Here is a 25756-nt window from a genome sequence, read left to right as displayed (position 1 = left end):
CCAGGATTTGGAGGCAAGAAGGGAAGAATGAATAGGTGGAGCATAGTTGATTTTTAGGGCAGTGAAGCTATTCTGTATAATATTATAATAGCGGATACATGTCCTCAAGACATTTGTCCAAGTCCATACAATGTAGTACACCTAGAGTAAACCTTAATGTAGGGACGTCCCCTAGTGGTCCAGTGGTTAAGACTTTGCCTTCTAATGCAGAGGGTATCGGAGAAGGCAATGGCACCCCACTCCAGTACTGTTGCCCAGAAAATCCCATGGACCGAGGAGCCTGGTAGGCTGCAGTCCATGGGGTCGTGAAGAGTCGGACACGACTGAGCAACTTCACTTTCACTTTCCACTTTCATGCATTGGAGAAGGAAATGGCAACCCACTCCAGTGTTCTTGCCTGGAGAATCCCATGGACGGAGAAGCCTGGTAGGCTGCAGTCCATGGGGTCGCACAGAGTCGGACACGACTGAAACGACTTAGCAGCAGTAGCAGCAGAGTTCAATCCCTGGTCAGGTAGCTAATATCCCACATGGCTCACAGCCAAAAAGCAAAAACACAAAATGGAAGCGTTATTGTAACAAATTCAGTAAAGACTTTACAAATGATCCACATCAAAAGAATCTTAAAAACTTTTAAGGTAAACTTTGGACTTTGGGTGACAACAATGCTTAATGTGGGCTCATCAGTTATAACAAGTATACTAGTCTGGGAATGTTAATGATGGGGAGGCTATGCACTTGTACGGGCAGGAGGTAAATGGAAAATCTCTGTGCTTTCTGCTCATTTTTGCTGTGAACATAAAGCTATTAAAAATAAACTCTATTAAATACAAACAAAGTCTATGGAATAAAAACAAATTAAGTCTATTAAATAAAAACAAATAAAGTCTATTAAATAAATACAAATTCTATTAAACAAAAAAAAAAGAGAACCATAAGTACTTATATTTGCTAGACATCAAACTAATTTAAGATATCAGGGTCAATGAATGTATACAACAAATCTGAAAAACATTATGCTAATGAAAGAAATTAGTCACAAAAACACACATCTTGTATTATTTCATTTATATGAAATGTCCAGAATAGGCCATTTTATGGAGGCAGAAAGTAGATTTGTGGCTCCCAGTGGCTGAAGACTGGGGAAAATGGGAAGTGGCTATTAAGAGGTATGGATTTTTGTTTTGTTTTAGGTGGTTAAAATGTTCTAAAATAGGATTGTGGAAATGGTTGCATAGTTACATAAATACACTTATAAACTACTGAAATGCACATAGAAGAATGTGCATTTTAAAGGGTATGTAATTTTAAAGGATGAATCTGTAAAATATGAATTATATTTCAGTAAATTAGATTTACTTTACAATAAATTATATTTCATAAAGCTATTTTTAAAAAAGATTAATAAACTAGAAATACCTTTAAACATTAAAACATTTTTAAGTAGATAAAATAAAATAGTGACATAGATTTACAAACTTTTCAGTTAATAACTAGGCTCCTCTATCCATGGAATTCTCCAGGCAAAAATACTGGAGTGGGTAGCTAATTTCCTTCTCCTTCCCAATCCAGGGATTGAATCTGGGTCTCCTGTACTGCAGATGGATTCTTTACCATCTGAGCCACCAGGGAAGACCTTTCAAGTAGATAAACTCAAATAATGATATAGATTTACAAAAGTTTCCGTTAATAAGTATGGAAGTTTCAAGAGAAATTCTAAAGAAGTCAGAATTATTTGGAGAAACTGAAGAGTAAAGGAAAATATATAAAACATTGTAACTTTAATTTTATAATAAGTAACAAAAGGACTTTGTCCAAGATAACACAGAGGTTAAGTGACAGTCCTGGGACCTGAGTATCCATTGCTAAAAATCTTTTTTTGATCTTGAAGTTTCCTTAAAATTCCAGTGTCTCAGCAAGTAAATATCTTTTTCATATTAAGTCATATTTTTAGGGGACTTCCCTGGTGGTCCAGTAGTTAAGGCTTCATGCTTCCACCACAGGGGGCTTGGGTTCAATCCCTGGTGGGTAGGTAAGATTCCAAATGCCACGCAGCAAGGCCAAAATGTAAAAAGTCAAAAAAAAAAATCATATTTCTAGAACACAAATAATAAAAAAATCTATAAGGTGTTAAAAATAAATCCTTTTAAAATATTTACACCTCTCACAAATTTCCTCCAGGGCATAAGAAAGGGAAAATGCATATGAAGTATTTTAGATAATTAACATTTCTCAAATGTCCAGAAAATGACTAATAAAAATTCTTTGCACACAAATAGAATACTAACTATCATGACCATAGATCTGAAACTGCAAGTGTGAAACAACTGTTTGGTTTTGTGGCATCAAAGCTCTGTTTCATTTGTTTTGGGCACCTAATTTAGGAACACCTGTTTGAATAGAATCTGTTTAGTATGAAAAATATCCTTTGATATGAGAATAGGCTGAATTGATATTTAGACCATTTATTAGTTCTGTTACTACTAAGTGAAGGCAAATCAGTCACCCTAGCTAAAAATTCCAAATTACAAAAAATATGCTATATAACTGTTAATAAAAATACATATTTTGCACATTCATTCATTTAAAATATTTGTTTAGCCTCTATTCTGTGTCAGGTACATCAGTAAGTTTCAAAGCTCTGATGTAGACCAAAAAATATATTGAATATTTCCTTAAAGGAACTCTCAATTCAGCTGAAGAATCAAGCAAGTAAATAAAAACTTGAAATACTTATGATAAATTCTATAATAGGTTTAATTTACCAATTTCATTAAAATGGTGTAATGTTTTAATTTTAGCATAATATTTTCTGCAGCATGTTTGGTGATATTTATTGCATTCAAAAAAGCATACTGCTTTATTTATTAAACTCAGAAATTTTATCAAATCTTGCCAAACTCCATTAATGATATGTTTTACTTCTTAAATTTGCTGATAATTGATTACAGTGGCACATTTCCTTACACAGAAAGACCCTTGTCTTCTTCCTATAAACTCCACTTGGTTATAAAGAACTTCTTTCTTGGATAAATTAATGAGTTCTTTTTTTTTTTTTTTCTAATAGTTTATTTAGGTTTCTGCATTAGAATCTGAAAGCTCATAGTGTTTTTTTTTTCTTGATTTTAAACTTATTTCTTGGTTTTAATCTTATTAATCCTGGAATCAAGATTGCTAGGAGAAATATCAATAACCTCAGATGCGAAGAAGAACTAAAGAGCCTCTTGATGAAAGTGAAAGAGGAGAGTGAAAAAGTTGGCTTAAAACTCAACATTCAAAAAACTAAGATCATGGCATGTGGTCTCCTCACTTCATGGCAAATAGGTGGGGACACAATGGAAACAGTGACAGTCTTTATTTTCTTCAGTTCCAAAATCACTGGAGATAGTGACTGCAGTCATGAAATTAAAAGACACTTGCTCCTTGGAAGAAAAGCTATGACCAACTTAGACAGCATATGAAAAAGCAGAGACACTGCTTTGCTAAGAAAGTTCCATCTAGTCAAAGCTATGGTTTTTCCAGTAGTCATGGATGGATGTGAGAGTTGGTTGGACTATAAGGAAAGCTGAGCACTGAAGAATTAATGCTTTTGAACTGTGGTGTAGGAGGAGACTCTTGAGAATCCCTTGGGCTGCAAGGAGATCCAACCAGTCCATCCTAAAGGAAATCAGTCCTGAATATTCATTGGAAGGACTGATGCTGAAGCTGAACCTCCAATACTTTGGCCACCTGATGCGAAGAACTGACTCATTGGAAAAGACCCTGATACTGGGCAAGATTGAAGGCAGGAGGAGAAGGGAATGACAGAGGATGAGATGTTTGGATGGCATCACCAGCTCAATGGACATGAGTTTGAGCAAGCTCCAGGAGTTGGTGATGGACAGGGAAGGCTTGCATGCTGCAGTCAATGGGGTCACAAAGAGGCGGACATGACTGAGAGACTGAAGTGAAACTTATTAATTATAGCAGAGTATGCCTAACTTTATTTTCTTTAGAAATCTGCATCAAACTTAGATTCATCCATCTGATAATTTGGTGATAATTTGATTCTTTATTCAACTCAGTTGGAATTTCCTTCATATATTTGTTACTTTCTTAAATTCTATCATTTTTTTTTTTTTGGTGGAAGTCCTTTTTCCCCCCTTAATTTTGATCTTCCCTGGTGGCTCAGGTGGTAAAAAATTTGTCTGCATTAGGGGACCTGGGTTTGATCCCTGGGCCAGGAAGATCCCCTGGAGAAGGGAATGGCCACCCACTCCAGTATTCTTTCCTGGAGAATTCCATGGATATAGCAGCCTCAAAATGAAGAATTGTTTAGTTTTTTCCATTATAATTTATACTTGTTTACATTATTTGTCTGTGTTTGAAACATTTCTTTACTAGATCTTTCATATCTATAAATGGGTTCACAGTTTAATTCTATCAGTTTACCTACTGAAGTATTTAGTTGGAAAGTCATGTGATTTTAGTTCCAGAAACAGTTTGTGATTGGGATACACTTGAGTTTCCTTAAGTGTTTTGTTATTTGTTTGTTCAAGTGGCTTTCTGTCTCTTGCAGCAGCTCTAGTTTGTTGGCATGAAATGTGTTTGTACTGACTGAATCTTTGGCTGTTAGAACCCCTTAGATAGCTTGTGTTTTCTATATTAGCCCTCAGATCTGGTGGAAGTAAACAAGTGGAGACAGTCTGGCGAGCTTTACAACACTGAGCTAGTTGTGTGGTGCAGAAGGGCTGCAGGTCCCCTGCTGAGGAGCAATAGTGGGATGAAGCTTTCCTGTTCCCAGAACTATAAGCATATTCTCAACTTCAGGAGCAGAGGACCTAGTCTGGCTCCTCCCTGGTCCTCAAGGTCACACTTACTGGACAAATTTCCAGCAATGTCAAAATTTCCTCTGAGAATCTCTGTACTAGGATTTTCCAAGACTGTGGTTAACTTTACTCTATCCCAAGCCTGGTGTGTTGCAATCCATGGGGTTGCAAATAGTCGAACATGACTGAATGACTCAACAACAACAACAACAACAACAAATCCCTTGCTTTGTAGAAACAAAGGAAGAAAGACTGTACCAGTTGTCTCCATCAAGATCTCCTCCAAGACTAAACCTTCACCTGTTCCCCCATATAAATCAATTTCAACAGCAATTTGACTTGGAAAACAGAAGTAGTCAGAAATTTGGAGAAAAGGTGTAGGGAGTCATATTATTAGTTTGGTAGGGCTGTCATAAAAACATGATACAAATGGGGTGGCTTAAACAACCGGAATTTATAGTCTTACAGTTCTGGAGGGTAGGATTCCAGCATCAAGGTGTTAGCAGAGTTGGTTCTTTCTGAGGGCTGACAGAGAAGGATTGGTTCCAGGCCTCTTTCCTTGAATTGTTGGATGGTCATCTTCTCCCTGTGTCTCTTTACATCATCTTCCTTCTAAATGAGTCTAATCTCTGTGTCCAGATTTCTCCTTTCTAAAAGGTCATCATTCATATTGGATTAGAATCATAAATGATTTGTTGTGACTTGATCATCTCTATAAAGGCCCTATCTCCAATTAAGGTCACATTTTTAGGTGCTAGGGGTTGGAACTTCAACTATACCTCTTTTCAGGGGATTTAGTTCAGTCCACAATGGCTATGTTTAAGTCAGTTGTCTGTCCCTGATACCCTACTGAAGATATTAGTTAAGCTCTAGATTGGTGATGACCTCAGATGTCATTAAGGAGGGCAAGTTTCAGCACGAAATCCTGGAGATAGATAGAATAACAAAAGGGTTCTATTCCAAAGGACCTGAGGGGATCGTGAGAACCATAAGATCATTATCATAAGAAAGTCTAAAATTTCATGTACATCCTATGTATTCAGATCAGATCAGATCAGATCAGTCGCTCAGTCGTGTCTGACTTTTTGCGACCCCATGAATTGTAGCACGCCAGGCCTCTCTGTCCATCACCAACTCCCGGAGTTCACTGAGACTCACATCCATCGAGTCAGCGATGCCATCCAGCCATCTTATCCTCTGTCGTCCCCTTCTCCTCCTGCCCCCAATCCCTCCCAGCATCAGAGTCTTTTCCAATGAGTCAACTCTTCGCATGAGGTGGCCAAAGTACTGGAGTTTCAGCTTTAGCATCATTCCTTCCAAAGAAATCCCAGGGCTGATCAAATGAGCATTTATAAAAAGGTGACAGGCTCCAAAATCACTGCAGATGGTGCCTGCAGCCATGAAATTAAAAGACGCTTGCTCCTTGGAAGAAAAGTTATGACCAACTTAGACTGCATATGAAAAAGCAGAGACATTACTTTGCCAACAAAGGTTCATCTAGTCAAAGCTATGATTTTCCAGTAGTAACATATGGATGTGAGAGCTGGACCATAAAGAAGGCTGAGTGCTGAAGAATGATGGTTTTTGAACTATGGTGTTGGAGAAGACTATTGAGAATCCCTTGGACTGCAAGGAGATCAAATCAGTCAATACTAAAGGAAATCAGTCCTGAATATTCATTGGAAGCACTGATGCTGAAGCTGAAACCCCAATACTTTGGCCACCTGATGCGAAGAACTGACTCATTGGAAAAGACCCTGATATTGGGAAAGATTGAAGGCAGGAGGAGAAGGGAATGACAGAGGATGAGATGGTTGGGTGGCATCACCAACTTGATGGACACGAGTCTGAGAAAGCTCTGGGAGTTCAGTCCAAGGCGTCGCAAAGAGTCGGACATGACTGAGCGACTGAACTAAACTGAACTGAAGGGATTGCTAAAATGTTCAGGTTTTTCTAGCTTAGAAATTTAACACTATATATGAGTATTCATTTTCAAATTAATTAAGTCAGAGTTTTGGAGAAAATATTCTATTGAATCTTTCTGAAAGTAGTGTTGTTACTTCATTTAGAAATAACATATGGTAAAATACTCCAATCTGCAGCTGACGGCCATAATCCATTTAGCGTATAAGACACATATATAATACTGAGAATGAGTATCAGACTCAAAATTCACCTCAGGTGAAAAATGAAAAGAACAGTCAAGGTTGTGGCATTTGGGGTTTTGTATATTTTAAAGCTCTTCTATTTTTCTTATATTTATATAAGAGACCTGTGATGAAAAAAATCTACATGCTAGGGAAACCTCTGCAGGAGTGCAGATATGAAGTGGAGGTTTCATTGGTTGATGCATTAATAACTGGTGGAGGAGGGCATGGCAACCCACTCCACTAGTCATGCCTGGAGAATCCCATGGACAGAGGAACCTGGTGGGCTATAGTCTGCTGCTGCTGCTGCTGCATCGCTTCAGTCGTGTCCGACTCTGTGTGACCCCATAGACAGAAGCCCACCAGGTTCCGCCGTCCTTGGGATTCTCCAGGCAAGAACAGTGGGGTGGGTTGCCATTTCCTTCTCCAATGCAGGAAAGTGAAAAGTGAAAGTGAAGTTGCTCAGTCGTGTCCGACTCTTAGCGACCCCATGGACTGCAGCCTACCAGGCTCCTCCTTCCATGGGATTTTCCAGGCAAGAGTACTGGAGTGGGGTGCTTCTCCAGGGCTATAGTCTATAGGGTCACAAAGAGTAGGACACAACAGAAGTGACAGCACATACACACACTAATAAGTGAATGAAGGTATCTCCTGACATTACAACCACATTTCCTTAGTAACAATTTTTAATTTTGTTCATTATTTGATCCAGTATCTACAGTCCTCCATGATATACCTGAAACCCATCTCCTGCTATTTTCCTTCAGTCATCACTTTTTTCCCTAACAATAATATGAATTGTTTAGAAGTTAGATAAAATCTGAATGTAATTTCTGCCTTAACATAATAATAGTGTGATATTGGAAAAGCTTCCTAAATTCATGGGAACACATGATTAAAACATGAATAGGGTTATGTATACCTTAGAATCTTGAGAGCAGAAATAAGATGTAAAGTATCCAATACAGTAGGGCTGCCCAGGTGACTCTGTGATAGAGAACTTGCTTGCCAATGCAGGAGATGTGGATTAGATCCCTGGGTCAGGAACATCCTCTGGAGAAGGAAATGGCAAACCACTCCAGGATTCTTGTCTGGAAAATCCTATGGACAGAGGAGCCTGGTGGGCTACTTCCCATGGGGTCGTAGGGAGTCGGACACAACTTGGCAACTATAAATAACAACATCCAATAGTTAACTGCACAAATATTATTACTAAAATCCTATCACCCCAATTTTTCTGCTTCTATGCTTTGAAGTTTTTACACCCCCTACAAAGTTTTCCAGTATATTTTTCATATATTCAAATTCTAAAAATGAACAGTGAACTGGTTTCAAAGCTTTGTTAAATATCCCCCACTCTATCCACATTTTCTAATCTCCTCATGCTTTCTATTCTGAAATAATGCTTTTGAATTCCCATAGCATTTCTCTTTGCTTCCTTCAATACTTACATTCTAGGAGCTACTATGAATATTCATGTATATATTACACACTATGTGGAATTGTGACAATTGTCTTTAAGACAAGATGTTTCCCATTCACATGTGTATCACAGAAAGCTCCTAAAATTGTGCATATTATAAACCTTGTATTTGTTTGTGAAGAAACTGCTTAAGGAAAATATTTGGAAGTACTTTTACAAGTTGTGTCTACTGCAAACCAAACATTCAGAGAAAGAATGAAATATCAAGTCAGTTCAGTTCAGTTCAGTTCAATCTCTCAGTCATGTCCGTTTATTTGTGATCCCATGAACTGCAGCATGCCAGGCCTGCCTGTCCATCACCAACTCCCGGAGTTTACTCAAACTCATGTCCATTGAGACGGTGATGCCATCCAACTATCTAATCCTCTGTTGTCCACTTCTCCTCCTGCCTTCAATCTTTCCCAGATTCAGGCTCTTTTCAAATGAATCAGTTCTTCACATCAGGTGGCCAACGTATTGGAATTTTAGCTTCAGTATCAGTCCTTCCAATGAACACCCAGGACAGGCCTTCTTTAGGATGGACTGGTTGGATCTCCTTGCAGTCCAGGGGACTCTCAGAAGTCTTCTCTAACACCACAGTTCAAAAGCATCAACTCTTTGGCAGTCAGCTTTCTTTATAGTCCAACACTCACATCCATACATGACTACTGGAAAAACCATAGCCTTGACTAGATTGATCTTTGTTGACAAAGTAATGTCTCTGCTTTTTAATATGCTGTCTAGGTTGGTTACAACTTTCCTTCCAAGATCTCTGTTTATTTCCAAGGCAAACCATTCAATATCATGGTAATCCAAGTCTGTGCCACAAGCAGTAAAGCTGAAGAAGCTGAAGTTGAACGGTTCTATGAAGACCTACAAGACCTTTTCGAAATAGTACACAAAGAGATGTCCTTTTCATTATAGGTGACTGGCATGCAAAAGTAGGAAGTCAAGAAACACCTGGAGTAACAGGCAAATTTGGACTTGGAATACAGAATGATGCAGGGCAAAGACTAACAGAGTTTTACCAAGAGAACGCACTGGTCATAGCAAACGCCCTCTTCCAACAACACAAGAGAAGACTCTACACATGGACATTACCAGATGGTCAACACTGAAATCAGATTGATTATATTCTTTGCAGCCAAAGATGGAGAAGCTCTATACAGTCAACAAAAACAAGACTAGGTGCTGACTGTGGCACAAATCATGAACTCCTTATTGCCAAATTCAGACTTAAATTGAAAAAAGTTGGGAAAACCACTAGACCATTCAGTTATGACCTAAATCAAGTCAATTAAGTGCTTCAAATACCTCAATATTTGAAGTCATTTAGGGGATTATGGCAAATTATCACTATAATTTGGAGAAAAGATGACAGTCTGAGAGTTAAAAAAGTAAATATCATAATAGAGTGGGTTATATTGTCTTATTTATAAATAAGGCACTCTCAGAGTGAACCAAGGACACACATATAAACTCAAAGGTTACTTTTAGATGGCCAAAGAGTATGTCTGGCAGTATAATCTAAATAATTTTATAGAAAAAGAATAGGTTAAAAGAGACTAGTAGGAATGACATCTAGAAAAGAAAGAACTAAGGAGCAGAGAAAGTGTCTGCCTTTGTTCACTCATTCAACAAATATTTCTTGACCATTAATATCTGCCAGACACGTGCCAGGCATAAAGATACAAGTTCCCCATCTTTCAGAATTAAACAAAGACAAGTTATAATTTGATCTGTGAAGGAAATAAATCCTGATATAAAAGTGAATGGGGGTAATTTTATTGAAAGAAGAGAGAAAGAGAGATATTTAAACTGTGAGTTAATGGCTAGAAAGAGACTGGACATAGGAAGTGCAAAGGAAGAAGTTTTAAATAGAGAAATCGTGAGATAAGAAACAGCTCATGTGACTAGTGCATTATGGGGAAAAAGGGCACCAGTGAACAGTGAGGCTGAGGAGATTGTCAGTCTTTTAGAACCAGCTGTGAAAAGGAATGTGTATTTCAATCTGTTGTAATGGAAAGGCATTGCAGTGTTTTAGGAATAGACGAGGCATCATTTGATTTAGAAAACTAACAAAGAGCAAACAAAAATCCCTTAATATTCACAATGGAGGGATAATCAAGGGGACTAAGAGATCAAACAAGAGAAACTATTTGGAGACTGTTGCTGAGATCTATGTGAAAAAACTTGTGGACTGAACAAAAAAATGGATATAAATCATTGGATGTTTCTGTTACTATTTCAGAAAAAAAAAGAGGGTCATTTGATTAGCTAGCCAGTCACAATTAGTCTGTTCAGTAGGTAGATCTCTCTGCAAAGATAAATTCACTAGACACACATACTTGGAGGTGATATCTATCACCACCATAAGATTAATTTTCCTCTACCTAATTTGTATTAAACAAGTGACTTTCTGATTGATTTTTTAAATTAAGACTTTTTTAATCTTCCCAGAGAGTGTTAATTCAAAGAAATGACTGTTCTAATTATCCTAAAAGTGGCATTGATTTTTATAAGTTTAAAAACTTTTCACTCATATACATTTCACTCATATACATTTCACTCATATACAAGCTTTTGATGAGATGGTAGAATGACCTAATTCTACTGAATCTGATAAAATCTCAGTAAATGCTTTTAACCTTGTACTACATTGAAAACATATTTATTATTTATTCAAAAAATAAATAAAGTTTTCATTAAATAGGTCATTTTAGCAATATGTACAAAATATTATGTATATTTTAGCTTATTAGTAGTAACAAATGAGCATATGAAAAAAGCTTTATCTTTACATCAAAATCGATCTACTTTTCTGTAATTTAGGTAATATGCTTGTATCTTGACACAGTAGTGAAAATACAACATTAAAGATAGCTCTGTGATAGTATGCAAAATAGTGGACAATGGGCCAGAAGCACCAAATTCAAGTTGATATTGTCAACTTGCTGAGTACAAAGGTTAGTAAACATCACTTGACCACTTTGGGCTATAATAACTTCTTTGTAAAAGGAAGATATTAAATATGATGATTAATATCTCATTTAGTTCAAAAAGTCCCATGTCTTGTCCAATGTGAAATAAAATCTGTTAGTACAAGAAGGAAATAATAAAGACTTGAAGAAGAAGAGTAGAGACTTGGCCATATCAGAATCCAGTTTAATTTTACATGAATGGGCTGGTCAGTACTCATTAGCCATAAAATGCTTTTTCTTTTCCCCCACAAACATACTCCTTCACCTACCCATAAAATCAGGAATATTAGTCTCAAAAGAGTAAAATTTACAAGAATGGCTATCACATATGTAGTTGCATAAAATTTATTTTGACTTTATAGAAATTAAAAACAAACAATATAAAAATCCATAGGCAACAAGTGAAGTTGCTAAATAACTGGTAAATTAATCATCAAATGTCAAGCAAGGCACTACAACCCACTTTGATTCATTTCTAATTATTTAATCAAAGTTAATCTACTAACCAATGCACTGTAACAAGCTTATTTGCTTACTAATTAAAAGTATCATGTTTCTAATATGATCATGGATTCATTTAACAAATATTGCTCATCAACTATATACTACTTGCTATGCTAAATAACAGCCATTACTTCACTCTGGTGCAAAAGCCAAACAAACAAATGAGGGAAACAGTAGGTTGTTACAAGTAATTTGAAGGAAGTAATCATGACGATATGAAAAACAAGTAATATGGGGATTCCAGCCACCCTCTTATATGACATTATATCCAATAAGCTGATTCACTACATATATGTTAATTAGATAAAGTATAGCATTCCAGTGTTTTCATGATAATGATGAGATGAAATAGCAAGCTATCCTGCCTTTAAACTATCATGTAACATAACTGTCCAGATTAATGTAAACAGAACTGTAAATATTATCCATTAATTTGTTCACTTAAACATTCATTGGCTCTCTTTTGGGCCAGGGAATGAATCTCAAAGGTTCTTTAATTCAATTCCCTCAATTTATTTTCAAAGGCATATTAAGTAAATATATTTTAAAAGATACATTACTTTTCCAAAGATAGTGATGAAGCAAGGCAAGGAACCCAGATCCTCTTGAAATACGGTTAGGTTTTGGTTTTTTTTGGTTCTAGTTTTTGAAATGATTACTGCTATTCAAAAATGACCAACTAAAGAGTGTTTGCACTTAACTTTCAAAAGATTCACTGAAAAACTGAGTTGAATAAAATTATCTGAAACTTCTCAAGACGGAAACATCCATAGGCTGAATCAATGATATTCCCTAAGAAGCTTCTGGAAGTTTTGAGATTTTTTTTAGAAAACCAAATGTGAACAGAGACAGGTTTAGTAATAACATATAGAAATAAATCCAGAATTTACTTATACTGAATATAAATAAGCTTTTCTACTAAAGAGTAAAGACTTTTCTTCATGTTGCCCTCATTTGAGAGGGTTAAAAGGTGGTGACATAGTTTTCCAGCTAAATAGAGAATTATGGGATAATTGATACATCCATTGTTGTTGGATTTAATTGAGAATAAAAGGTTTGTGAGAAAGAAGAAAACATTCTTGGAGTATAGTTTAGTCATTGAGAAAGATAAGAGATTAAAGTAGGGCTTTCAGAATAAATACCAGAGGGAGTTTTGGGAAAAAGCTAAGATTCAAGGAGTGAATATTTTGACCCTAGTTGATAGTAAATCAAAGCCACTATAAGGTTCTAACAGCATGTTTTAATTATTAAAAATCCCATCATTTTAAGATGCATGAAGAAACATAGAAACATGTGCACGCTTGCACACACATACACTTGCACACACACACACACACACACTCTCTTTCTCCTCCCAGTCTTCCAATCCAAGTTCCTATAGAAATAGTCATGGAGGAGAGAGGGAAGAGAAAGATGACACAAGAAAAGATGTACCATGTGCTCTAGTTGTCCCTCTCACTTGAACTTACTGTTTAGACACGGAAAATGCGTAATAAAATGGTGTGTACCGTCGTTCCCCACTAGTAGCCGTTTCTTTAGATTTCCCAGCTTCACCTTTTTTGGACCCCTATTGTGCCTGAAGGAAACTCAACTGACACGTCAGCAACGCTTCTCAGCCAGAAGCTGGCCAGGGTTGTGAGATGATTCTAGAAGCAACTGATTCCGCACCACGTTCTCTGCTCTTCTTTAGCCCTTTCCAAGGGTCTGGGTTTACTGCTGACTCTTGCATTTTGATGTAAGGTCAAAGAGACAGGGTCACATCCGAAAAGACCTTTTATTACTAAATTGTGCCTTCTCCTAGAAGGCAACAATGGGGGGTCCCTCAAAGTGCGATTCTGCTACCTAATCCATAAAGGCTGCTGACTCCCTCAGTTCTCAGCGCTGAGGATTCCCTCCCCCAATTCCCTCCAGTCGCGCTTTAGGCTCTGCACCAGTTACTCAATGCTTTTTTTGAAGTCCGGCTAGCTAAGCACCGCCTTCCGTCGTGAGTGGCCCGTCACTCTGCCCCGCTGTGCAGTTGTGATTGGCTGGCAAGGCGGTGTCGATTGGCCCCGTCCCCGCTTCCCTTTGCCGCGCTAGTGGCTCGGGATTTACCCAAAGGTGGAAAGTGGGATTCCAGCGGGCGGCGCTTGGAGCAGGTGCAGACGCATTCCTGTTCCCGCAGTTGCTGTTTTTTCTCCTCTAGTCGTGAGTCTGAGTCAGGAAAGGACTAGCATTCTTCCTTTGCCGCTAGAGCTCCAGTGAACTGCTGCCCAGAACCTAGGCACCTCAGACATCTCATTTCATCCGTTATTCCGCGGTCCCTGTATAAATCACCTGCACATTTGTCTCCCCGGAGCTCAATGCTCAGAGAAGGTGTCGAAAGGGAATTTCAAGAGTTTGAAAGAGAGGGTCTCCTTGGACCGCGGGGAGCTGTCTCAGGTGCTGAAGCTTTCCAGTCGTTGGTCCCTGCCAACACGACACGGAGTCAGGCAGCACACTCTCATTCCCGGCTCATTCACGGCTTCCCCATGCCTTAGATAAGACTCGTTTCAGAGCCGTGAATATATCCCTCTGTATCATGGCCTACGTGAGACATTTTCGGACTTTAGTTTCGGGATTTTACTTCTGGGAAGCGGCACTGCTACTCAGGTGAGTCCACTTGTATTTGACAGTTGGAGAACTCATTCAAGCCTTACAACCACTTGTCATTGATGAAACCAAGGATGCAACTCGAGGTTGACTTGTTGAAAGTATCCCTTAAATAGTATTGTTTTCTATCTAACAGTCTGTTTTCTATCTAGCAGTCTGTCTCTTGAGACCTCTAAAATATATAACTTTGCTTTATTTTCACTAATTAATGTATTTTATTAACTGGCATCTTCTGTTATTTGCAACTGAGATTACCCTAGGAAAAAAATATTTCCAAAGCCTAGGATTTTCCTTCTCAAATTGCGTTTATAGCTTCTTTTTTTCTAAGTGAATTATAAATTCTGGGTGTTACTCTCGTTTTGAAAATTAAAAAACATTTAGTAATTAGAAGTGGAACATTACTTACATTTTAGAAGACAAAAAATATCCAGAACATAAGCATTTAGTGATCAGAGAAATTCTGAATATTATTTATATATCCAGAGGTTAAGTTTAAATGAATAAAATAATAAAGGCCTTGAAAGTACTGTTTCCTAAAGAACTTAGTTTGTGGAGACAAAGTGATAAATAAATCACTAGGTATGTTCTATGCCAAGCAAAATCATTTTGTAGAAAATAATAAGAAGCCTACTGAACAGTAAAATTGTTCTATGATGTGCTATTTTCTTATCATCTCCAGTCATATTTGGTAGGCTCTTTTTCTTTTTAATTAAAAGAGAAGAGACACTAAGCACAAGATTAATTAATTTAACCCCATTATTAATGAAACAATATACAAGCCAATGTAAAATCTATTTTACTATTATAATTACCTTAAAATTTCCATTTTATGGTTCACAAGCTTTTCAAAAAGATTGAAATAAAAAATTTGAGTGCTAAGTTATATGTATAATGATTTCCATTTGATGTATGTAAATATTCTCTCTGGGTTGCTATGTCAATTTTTCATCTTTAGGCACCTTGAAAAATATAGCACATCTCATAAAAACTACCTTTAGTAACCAAGAACTAATTGTGAAGGCTACTATATTTCTGAAATTACTGGTTTTTCCTGAAGTAAAGAGTTGAACCATTGTAAATCAGAATATTTTCAGGGAAAATATTTTAACATTGTAAATTTTTGTAACTTTACAACTGGTACAAATTTCATATATAGTGATAAAAGCAAAGAATGTAGAGCTTTTACATTTATGTACATTTTATGGAAAAGAGTGCAAAATTCATGTCATAAGATAAGCTGATTATTTTATTATAATTATCTTTTAGTATCTTCGATAATAATATGCATACTTATTTTCTCAAAGAAATCAGAAGAGCTTAGTTGATACTTAGATTTAGGATGTTTAATGTCGATAACTAAAATATTTTGATAGATGAGGTCAAATTTGTATAATAGAAAATCACCATGATATTTGCTATAATATATTCTTAGAAAGAATTCATATTAATTAATATTAAATAATATAGTTTAAAATCCTTCTTATGAATACTTCGGAAATGTAATCACTCAAAAAAGATATATCCAGTATAGAAGTTTGTGCAATACATATATTCTTTGTCAATTTCTTTCACAAATCAAATAAAAATTTTCTCTCTTTTCTCTTAGATAAAAGTAGCTCATCACTCTGAAGGATTTTTAATCATACATAAAAAATCAAATATTTTAATTTTTCAGTGATGGTCCTTGAAGGAAAATTTCCTATAGAAATTTCCTTTTGAAAATGAAGCTCCCTCTACTGGAAATATCTTATAAAATACGGTTTCTTTACAGGAACTCTGCTCACTGAGCCTATTTGTGAGGTTTTGAGCAAAAAAGGAAAACATGTAAAGGAAAACAATAAATTCAAACAAGTATTTTTTTAAGTTCACAAATATATCTTTTTAATTTAAAAATACTATTTCCAGGGAAATTTGGAAGTAAGAACAACAACCAGAAACCATAGATAGTTATAATTAAATAGCATACTAGTAAAAGCGTTTTTGCTTTTTTTTTTCTCTTTTTTTAAAAATTTTATTTTATTTTTAAACTTTACAATATTGTATTAGTTTTGCCAAATATCGAAATGAATCCGCCACAAGTATACATGTGTTCCCCAACCTGAACCCTCCTCCCTCCTCCCTCCCCATACCATCCCTCTGGGTCATCCCAGTGTACCAGCCCCAAGCATCCAGTATCATGCATCAAACCTAGACTGGCAACTCGTTTCATACATGATATTATACATGTTTCAGTGCCATTCTCCCAAATCTTCCCACCCTCTCCCTCTCCCACAGAGTCCATAAGACTGTTCTATACATCAGTGTCTCTTTTGCTGTCTCGTACACAGGGTTATTGTTACCATCTTTCTAAATTCCATGTGTATGCGTTAGTATACCATATTGGTGTTTTTCTTTCTGGCTTACTTCACTCTGTATAATATGCTCCAGTTTCATCCACCTCGTTAGAACTGATTCAAATGTATTCTTTTTAATGGCTGAGTAATACTCCATTGTGTATATGTACCATTGCTTTCTTATCCATTCATCTGCTGATGGACATCTAGGTTGCTTCCATGTCCTGGCTATTATAAACAGTGCTGTGATGAACATTGGGGTACACGTGTCTCTTTCCCTTCTGGTTTCCTCAGTGTGTATGCCCAGCAGTGGGATTGCTGGGTCATAAGGCAGTTCTATTTCCAGTTTTTTAAGGAATCTCCACACTGTTCTCCATAGTGGCTGTACTAGTTTGCATTCCCACCAACAGTGTAAGAGGGTTCCCTTTTCTCCACACCCTCTCCAGCATTTATTATTTGTAGACTTTAGGATCTCAGCCATTCTGATTGGCGTGAAATGGTACCTCATAGTGGTTTTGATTTGCATTTCTCTGATAATGAGTGATGTTGGGCATCTTTTCATGTGTTTGTTAGCCATCTGTATGTCTTCTTTGGAGAAATGTCTGTTTAGTTCTTTGCCTATTTTTTGATTGGGTCATTTATTTTTCTGGAGTTGAGCTGTAGCAGTTGCTTGTATATTTTTGAGATTAGTTGTTTGTCAGTTGCTTCATTTGCTATTATTTTCTCCCATTCTGAAGGCTGCCTTTTCACCTTGCTCATAGTTTCCTTTGTTGTGCAGAAGCTTTTAAGTTTAATTAGGTCCCATTTGTTTATTTTTGCTTTTATTTCCAATATTCTGGGAAGTGGGTCATAGAGGATCCTGCTGTGATGTATGTCAGAGAGTGTTTTGCCCATGTTCTCCTCTAGGAGTTTTATAGTTTCTGGTCTTACGTTTAGATCTTTAATCCATTTTGAGTTTATTTTTGTGTATGGTGTTAGAAAGTGTTCTAGTTTCATTCTTTTACGAGTGGTTGACCAGATTTCCCAGCACCACTTGTTAAAGAGATTGTCTTTAATCCATTGTATATTCTTGCCTCTGTCAAAGATAAGGTGTCCATATGTGCATGGATTTATCTCTGGGCTTTCTATTTTGTTCCATTGATCTATATTTCTGTCTTTGTGCCAGTACCATACTGTCTTGATAACTGTGGCTTTGTAGTAGAGCCTGAAGTCAGGTAGGTTGATTCCTCCAGTTCCATTCTTCTTTCTCAAGATAGCTTCAGCTATTCGAGGTTTTTTGTATTTCCATACAAATTGTGAAATTATTTGTTCTAGCTCTGTGAAGAATACAAAAGCATTTTTTTTATAGGTTTAGTTTAAAACTTTTAAATTGAGATTATAAATACATACAGAAAAGTACAAAAATAGCGAAGTTCTATATGAAGTGGCACAAATGTAACACCCCTATGTAAAGAGACCATGGATCAAGAAGCAGAATTCTCAATATCACAGAAGTGTTCACCCTGCTCACCCTCTTACCACCATATCCCTTCCTAAGCATCACTTTGCCTGAAGATAGTCTCTATCCTGGTTTATGTAACAATAACATTTTTTCCTGCTCTTGAACTTTCTATAAATACTTATTTGGGTCTGCTTTATTTTATGAATTGTATGTGTTTTAGCTATGTTGTAGCATTTAGCAATAACTTATTCTCATTTATGTATAGTATTCCATTTGTGGGGGTTCCCTGGTAGCTCAACTGGTGAAGAATCCTCCTGCAATGCAGGAGACCCTGGTTCAATTCCTGGGTTGGGAAGATCCCCTGGAGAAGGGATAGGCTGCCCACCTCAGTATTCTTGGTTTTCCCTGGTGGCTCAAATGGTTTTAAAGAATCTGCCTGCAATCCAGGAGACCTGCATGTGATCCTGGATGAGGAAGATACCTGGAGGAGGACATGGCAACCCACTCCAGTAGTCTTGCCTGAAGAATCCCCACGGGAGCCTGGTGGGCTACAGTCCATGGGGCTGCAAAGAATCGGACACGGCTGAGTTATTAAGCCCAGCCCAGCACATTCCATTATATGAAGACATAACAATTTATCCCTTGTCTTACTGAGGAATATTTGAGTATTTAAAAAAAGTTTTTGGTTAGTGCTGCTATGACCCTCCTTGAGCTTGCTTTTTTTGGTGAATACCTGTGAATACGTGCATTTTGGAGACTATGTGAGTTGGGTCCAAGAGTTTCACTGGGCAAAGAATTGCTGTAATATAGGATGGATATGCAGAGAAGGCAATGGCAACCCACTCCAGTACTCTTGCCTGGAAAATCCCATGGGCGGAGGAGCCTGGTATGCTGCAGTCCATGGGATGGCGAAGAGTTGGACGTGTCTGAGCAACTTCCCTTTCACTTTTCACTTTCATGCATTGGAGAAGGAAATGGCAACCCACTCCAGTGTTCTTGCCTGGAGAATCCCAGGGACAGGGGAGCCTGGTGGGCTGCCGTCTCTGGGGTCGCACAGAGTCGGACACGACTGAAGCGACTTAGCAGCAGCAGCAGCATACATTTTAGTAAATGAGTTTTATTAAGGCAAACAGCAGAACAAAAATATTTACTACTATAGTACAGTTAGGCGTATTCATTATCAGAATACACCAAGTATTAGAAACATAGTGTTTAAAAGGGACTTATTAAAGAGGATAATTCTTTTAATAAATACAGGCATAAGAAATCTAAATTTCCTAGTAGTGAAGTTTTTAAAATTTTCACCCTTTGCTCAGATATTGCAGTTTTTGGAAAAAATTTTCTTTGGCTTTTGGATTCTAGTTCTCATACTAGTGAAATAAAGAACAAAACACCAGTGTTCAGCTTTCTTTGAAATGTAAATAAGTGAAGATTATGAAGAGCTTGCAGAGCAATTTCCAAAAGCAAGAAAAGTGCCAAAAGTATTCCATCTAAATCAATTATTTTCACAACATGCAATTTTGTTTTTCATCTTGAGAGTTTGATAGCAACACAAACTTGCTATTTGGATAAGTTGTGGTACATTGTGCCAAAAACTGAATGTATGAATTTCAGGCTTTATGATAATCACAAATAAAATATTTTCTTGATTGACTTCAAAGTCTAGGAAAAACATTTTGGCGTAGAATGTCTTTTTTTTTTTTTTTTTTCTTTTCGTATGTTTTGGAAGATGGAGAAACTTCTTTTTAATGTTGGGTCTATTTTCTTATGTAAGACTTTGAAGAAAAATGTACTTTAAAGAATAAACTCCTACTGTTATGATAATTTCTTGTATGTAGGTACTGTAGCAGGATTCTATACACTAAACATAATATATGCTTTTTTCCTTTGTTTCTATGAATAATCTACATTTTCCTAAGTATAGAAGGCTCATGGCCCAGTTCTTTCGTCAATGCCTCAAGCAGTTTGCCCTGCCGATTTAGGAAACAGCTTGTAAAATATTTCCTCTTGTATATAATTTTTCTCTCCCTTGATCCCTTGATATACTGAGGCCAGTCAATCACCAAGTATGTGTTTAATGTGTAATGTTAAGCAATTCAGCAAGATTTTTCACCACATTCTGTGCACACGTGTTTGTGCTAGGTACAGTTTGGCCATGGGTGATCGAGAAATTATCACCTTTTCATCGTGAAACTTAGAGCCTAGAAGTAAAGAAAATACAAAGGTCCAAGTGACAGACAGCAACAGAAGTGGCAACGTTTTAGGGACTGTGAAACAGGGAAGTTCTCCAGAGAATCAGTACTTGTGCTGGATCTTATAAGATGCTTGTTCAATGGGCAGAAGTGAGATATAACGAAAATATTCTATTTTCTATTCCATTTCCTATCATTAGGAAATGTATAGGAATGTAAAATCATTCCTATGATACAATCCTATAGTATGCTGAGGGAATGGTGATGGTCAAATTCAGTTGAAATATCTCCAGTTCATTGTTTAATTTCATATCTGCTAGCAACAGCTATAGAGCTCACTACAATAATAAACCTGCTGAAAGGTAGAGGAGTTGCAGCTTCCTTTCATAATGGAATATGGATAAAATTTAGAGGCAAATAATTTAATTATAACTGAATAGTTATCATTATAGGAATGGCCTTGTAATTTGGCTCAAAAAAGCTCTACAAATCCTTCTCTCTCAGAGGTAGTGTTTACCTCAAAATTATCATTAATAAGAAGCTTGCTCATAACCACCAGGAATAGTAAAAACTATAATATGTGGACAGACAACAATGACAAAACTACTAGAAAACAATGACAGTCTGCTTGTTTTAGAATTTGGAGATCATGTTTGAATTTATCATCAAAATATGATCTCTCTAAAAAAAGACTATCAGGCAGAGGATTTGGATTGTTGGAAGAAAGGATGCCAGTGAACTGGGTTTGGGGTGTTTGAGTCTGAGATGATAGCAGTAGATCTATTGTATCTTGCTATCAGCTGAGAATGCAGAGACCCTGCTTGAACTGTAGATTGAACAGTTACAAAGGTGATCACACTGTGTGCAAAAAAGAAAAAAAAAACAGAAAAATTATTTATCTGAAATGATGGCAGAACATTTAGAGCAGGCACAGAGAAATACTTAGAGTTCTGAGCTAAACTGTGGCGATGGGACTGATCATAAACAAGTGACAAAGAAACAGATTTATCATAATTTTATACTGTTGATCCCAAGGACTTATCAATAGAGTATATCTATCACTTTTCTATAGAGCCTTCAAATGCTCTATAGGTATGTTATTTACTCAGTCATATCCAACTCTTTGTAACCCCATGTACTGTAGCCCTCCAAGGTCCTCTGTCCAGGGAAGATTCTCCAGGCAAGAATACTGGAGTGGTAGCCATTCCCTTCTGCAGGAGATTTTCCTGACCCAGGGATTGAACCCAGGTCTCCTACATTGAAGGCAGATTCTTCACTGTCTGAGCCACCAGGGAATCAATGCTCTAATTTCAACTAATCTCATAAACTAGTCCACAATCATGGATGGTATATTTTACCCACTTAAGTTCTCTGAGGAGATTTTAAAAGGAATTATTTTGGTGAAGATGCATCTTTAACTTTTCCTTACTTCATGAAGCATATAACATGGAGCCTCTTTGATTTTCCAAGCAAACCTGTCTCAAACTCTTCCCTAAAACTCTTCTCCTATCCTGATACTTGGATTAACCATACTTATTGAAAATGAACTCCTGTGCATGCAAATGTCCATGTTGAAACATGGGTGGTTTGTCTTTCTCCACTAGAAGAAAGCTATAGCTTTGTTTTGCTTAGGAAAATACATCAAGTAGAGAGACAAGTGAGTCACCTTCAGAGAACTGGTTCTGGAGTGAAGGCAGGCATTCCAAGACAGGACCAACTGTTTGGTAACAAGCAGAAAGCATATGAATAGAATGAGCTGTTCAGCCCCAGAAAATGAAGCTGTTCTAACAATTGCAAGGCAGCCACACACACTTTAGGAAACAAAGTTTGAAATCCTTAGGTGTTGGCAGAAGAGGAAATAATAGTAAAATAGTTAATAAGCAGCCTCACTATAAAGCATTCCTGAAATTCAGAATCTCCATACTAGAGATGTTTTTAGAAGGGATTAGCAATGCTAAAGCTGAAACTCCAGTACTTTGGCCACCTCATGCGAAGAGTTGACTCATTGGAAAAGACTCTGATGCTGGGAGGGATCGGGGGCAAGAGGAGAAGGGGACGACAGAGGATGAGATGGCTGGATGGCATCACTGACTCGATGGACGAGAGTCTGGGTGAACTCCGGGAGTTGGTGATGGACAGGGAGGCCTGGCGTGCTGTGATTCATGGGGTCGCAAAGAGTCGGACATGACTGAGCGAGTGAACTGAACTGAGCAGTTACCTCTCAGACAATTTAATACACAGAGGCAATAACCTCAGTGGAATAATTAAGAATATCATAAAATGGAAATGTTATCAACACCCTCTGAAATAGTTTATTGCATGGAATAAGTTCCAATGCGAATGATGAAGAATTCTTAGGCATTCATGCAAAATTTGCATACAGACAAAAATAACGAATTAGGAATGATAAACTCAGATATTTCTGATCCTATTTTACAAACATTGCCCATATAGGATGGTTAGGCTAACATCAGAGATAACTAGTTCTTTCAATATCCCACCTGAATTTGAAAATATCTCAAAAATATCTACAACAGGTAGTCATCCTGTGAACATTTAAATTTTGAGCAATAAGGGCCTCTTTACCTGAAAAGGAAAATATGTATCAAGCCATTTTAATAATAAATAAAAAACAAAATGTCATGTTATTTTCTCCTGGCGATAGGAAACTTTTTCATGCCACCTGTGGTTCCCCCTTCCTGCCAATATTTGTGTATTTTCTTCTTCTTCTTCTTTTTTTTAATGCTTGCCTCTTTACTGAAAATGACCCATGCCTTTATTTGAGGCATGTTTTGAATCAATAGCCTTTTTCATGTGGTTGCTCCTTGCATGAAGCCTATATGCTCCAGGTCTAGAGTGCTTGTAGCTCTAGAATCTCTTTGTATCATTATAAACATCTATTTAGCAATTACCACATTCCAGGAAGAGCGCAATGTGCTGGAGCAACAGAATCTCAACTTTCTATAATATACCATTGTGCTGGTGTGTGTGTGTGCACATCACCTTCACATGTATGTTTTAGATTTTCATGCAGGTCTTGACTCTCCCTCTTAATTGTTAGTCCCATGAGGATTGGATTGTTTTTGATCTTGCTGTACTCCCATAATATTTAATTCAATGTCATGCGTGGAGTAGATGCTCCATAAACAACAAATAAATACCAAGATGACACATTTGTTGTCTCTCTTTATCTATGATTTTAGATTTGAATTTTATTTAAATCTGTGCTGAGTGAGAAGGGAATCTTGTGTTTTAGATACCATAAAGGATATAAAATCAAATAAATAGCTTGGAAGACATTACCTGCTCTGAGAAGAAGTTATAAAATAGATAAAAATTGTCAGCACCCAGTGGAAAAATAATGGATTTACTTCTCCTTATCACCGTGAAAAGTTGAAATTTCTATTGTATAATGCATTATTTTTCAACCTTTTTCCCCCATCATTGCCTCCAAAAGAGCTTTTTAAGAGATATTTTTAGGCTTTCTAATTGACTGCATGAAATTATAACATCACTGTGTGTTTATATTTGTTCATGTGTGGTATATAGATACAAATACATAGAGATAGATCTGTGCTTTACATGTAAGAAGAATAAAAATTTTCACCCTACAGTCTGTTTGGAAATAAAAGAATAATCAGTAATACAATATCAAATGCCATAAAAACAAAAAAAAAAGTATAGAAGACTATTAGTCACCTTTTCAAGAACACTCTAGGTACAAAAGTACATGTGCAAATATGTTATCATAACATGAATGGTGAGTTAAAGAAAAAGGCAAAAAGATTCCCTTTTAAAAATTAATTTTTATTGGCATATAGTGACTTTACATTGTGTTAATTTCTACTGTACAGCAAAATGAATCAGCCATATGTAAACACATATCTCTTCCCTTTTGGACGTCCTTCCCATTCAGGTCACCACAGAATATTAAGTAGAGTTCCTGTATTATACAGTATGTTCTCATTAGTTATCTCTTTTATACATAGTATCAAGTGTGTAAATATGTCAATCCTTATCTCCAAGAAGCTATAACAAGGGAAAGTAACAGTGGACACAGTGAGATTTACAGTTCCTGATTTGCTTGTTTAATTTTGTGTTTACAGTGAAAGGGAATTTGAGCTTGCTTACATCTTGGAGAAAGAAGTCAGTAGATTAGGAAATACTTCCAAAGACACAAGACGGTTTAGAAGAGAAGAGGCAATGTCAGTGATGAGATGAAAAGAGTTTTCAGAGCAGTAGTTGAAGGGTAGCTTTTGAACCAGAAGAGTGTAAGTCTTTCTCTGGGATTGATGCAGAATGTGACAGGAGTAGATACGGGAACTACGATTTTGTAATTCAGCGGCTGAGCACTCAGTTATCTCTTTGAAGGAGGAGACAAGGTCATTAGTCTGGGATAAAGATGAACAACAAAGCAGACAGGTTGAGGCTGATTTTGTGGTTTCAAGACATAGAATAGAGCCAAGTGCACGTTACTCCTGCTACAAGGCAGGCTGTGCCCCCAGCTCTCTTAGAAGGGTCGGTCCAGCCTGCTACAGCAGAAGCCCTCTTCACCCTGCGGAAGAGTGGAATGAATTCTAGGACATGATCTTTATTTTTTTTTAATTGGTTTGATGATGGGCTTACAATATTGATTTCTTTCATACATCAACATGCATTAACCAGAGGTGTACATATGTCCCCTCCCTCTTGAGTCTCCCTCCAACCTCCCACTCATTCCCAGCCCTCTAGGTCATCACAGAACCCCAGTTTGAGTTCCCTGAGCCATACAGCTAACTCCCATTGGCTGTCTGTTTGCCTATGCTAGTGTATATGCTTCCATGCTGCTCTTCATTCATTTCACCCTCGCTTCTCCCCTACCTACCTAAGTCTGTTCTCTATGTCTGCATCTCCATTGCTGCTCAGGGGAACAGATTCGTCAGTACCATCCTAGATTCCATATATATGCATTCCCCACTTAGGACATGATCTTTATTCAGGCCTCACTCATTTAGGTGGCAAAGCCAGAGACAGAACCCACATGACCTAATTCAAATGAACTGCTTATTTTTCCAAAAGAGCACAGTGATTTATGTTCTCCTATGGTAAAAAAAAGAAAAGATCATACCCTTCTTTAAAAGGTGAAATGTGACTCATTCAGTTAAAATCACAGTAAAAGGTTTTAACAGTTTCATAAAAAAAATCTAAGAATGAGACCCACTTTCAAACTTTCTGCTCTTCTCAGAGATCTGTACATGCGCACAGTGTAGGAGTGTACA

General features: G+C 37.0%; 1 protein-coding gene across 1 annotated transcript in view; it reads left to right on the top strand.

The window, feature by feature from the left end:
* The first annotated feature begins 14007 nt into the window (after positions 1 to 14007).
* GLRA3 (glycine receptor alpha 3) overlaps positions 14008 to 25756 on the top strand; it is a 197186-nt gene continuing 185437 nt past the window's right edge. Inside the window, exon 1 of the mRNA XM_027548971.1 lies at positions 14008 to 14532. Coding sequence (XP_027404772.1) covers positions 14462 to 14532 — 71 coding nt within the window. The 5' untranslated portion in view covers positions 14008 to 14461. The remainder of the gene's footprint in view (positions 14533 to 25756) is intronic.

The sequence above is a fragment of the Bos indicus x Bos taurus genome, chromosome 8, assembly GCF_003369695.1.
Source record: "Bos indicus x Bos taurus breed Angus x Brahman F1 hybrid chromosome 8, Bos_hybrid_MaternalHap_v2.0, whole genome shotgun sequence".
In the NCBI taxonomy this organism is placed as follows: Eukaryota; Metazoa; Chordata; class Mammalia; order Artiodactyla; family Bovidae; genus Bos; species Bos indicus x Bos taurus.
Note: the sequence above shows the minus strand (reverse complement) of the source record. Positions and strands in the feature narration are given on the sequence as shown.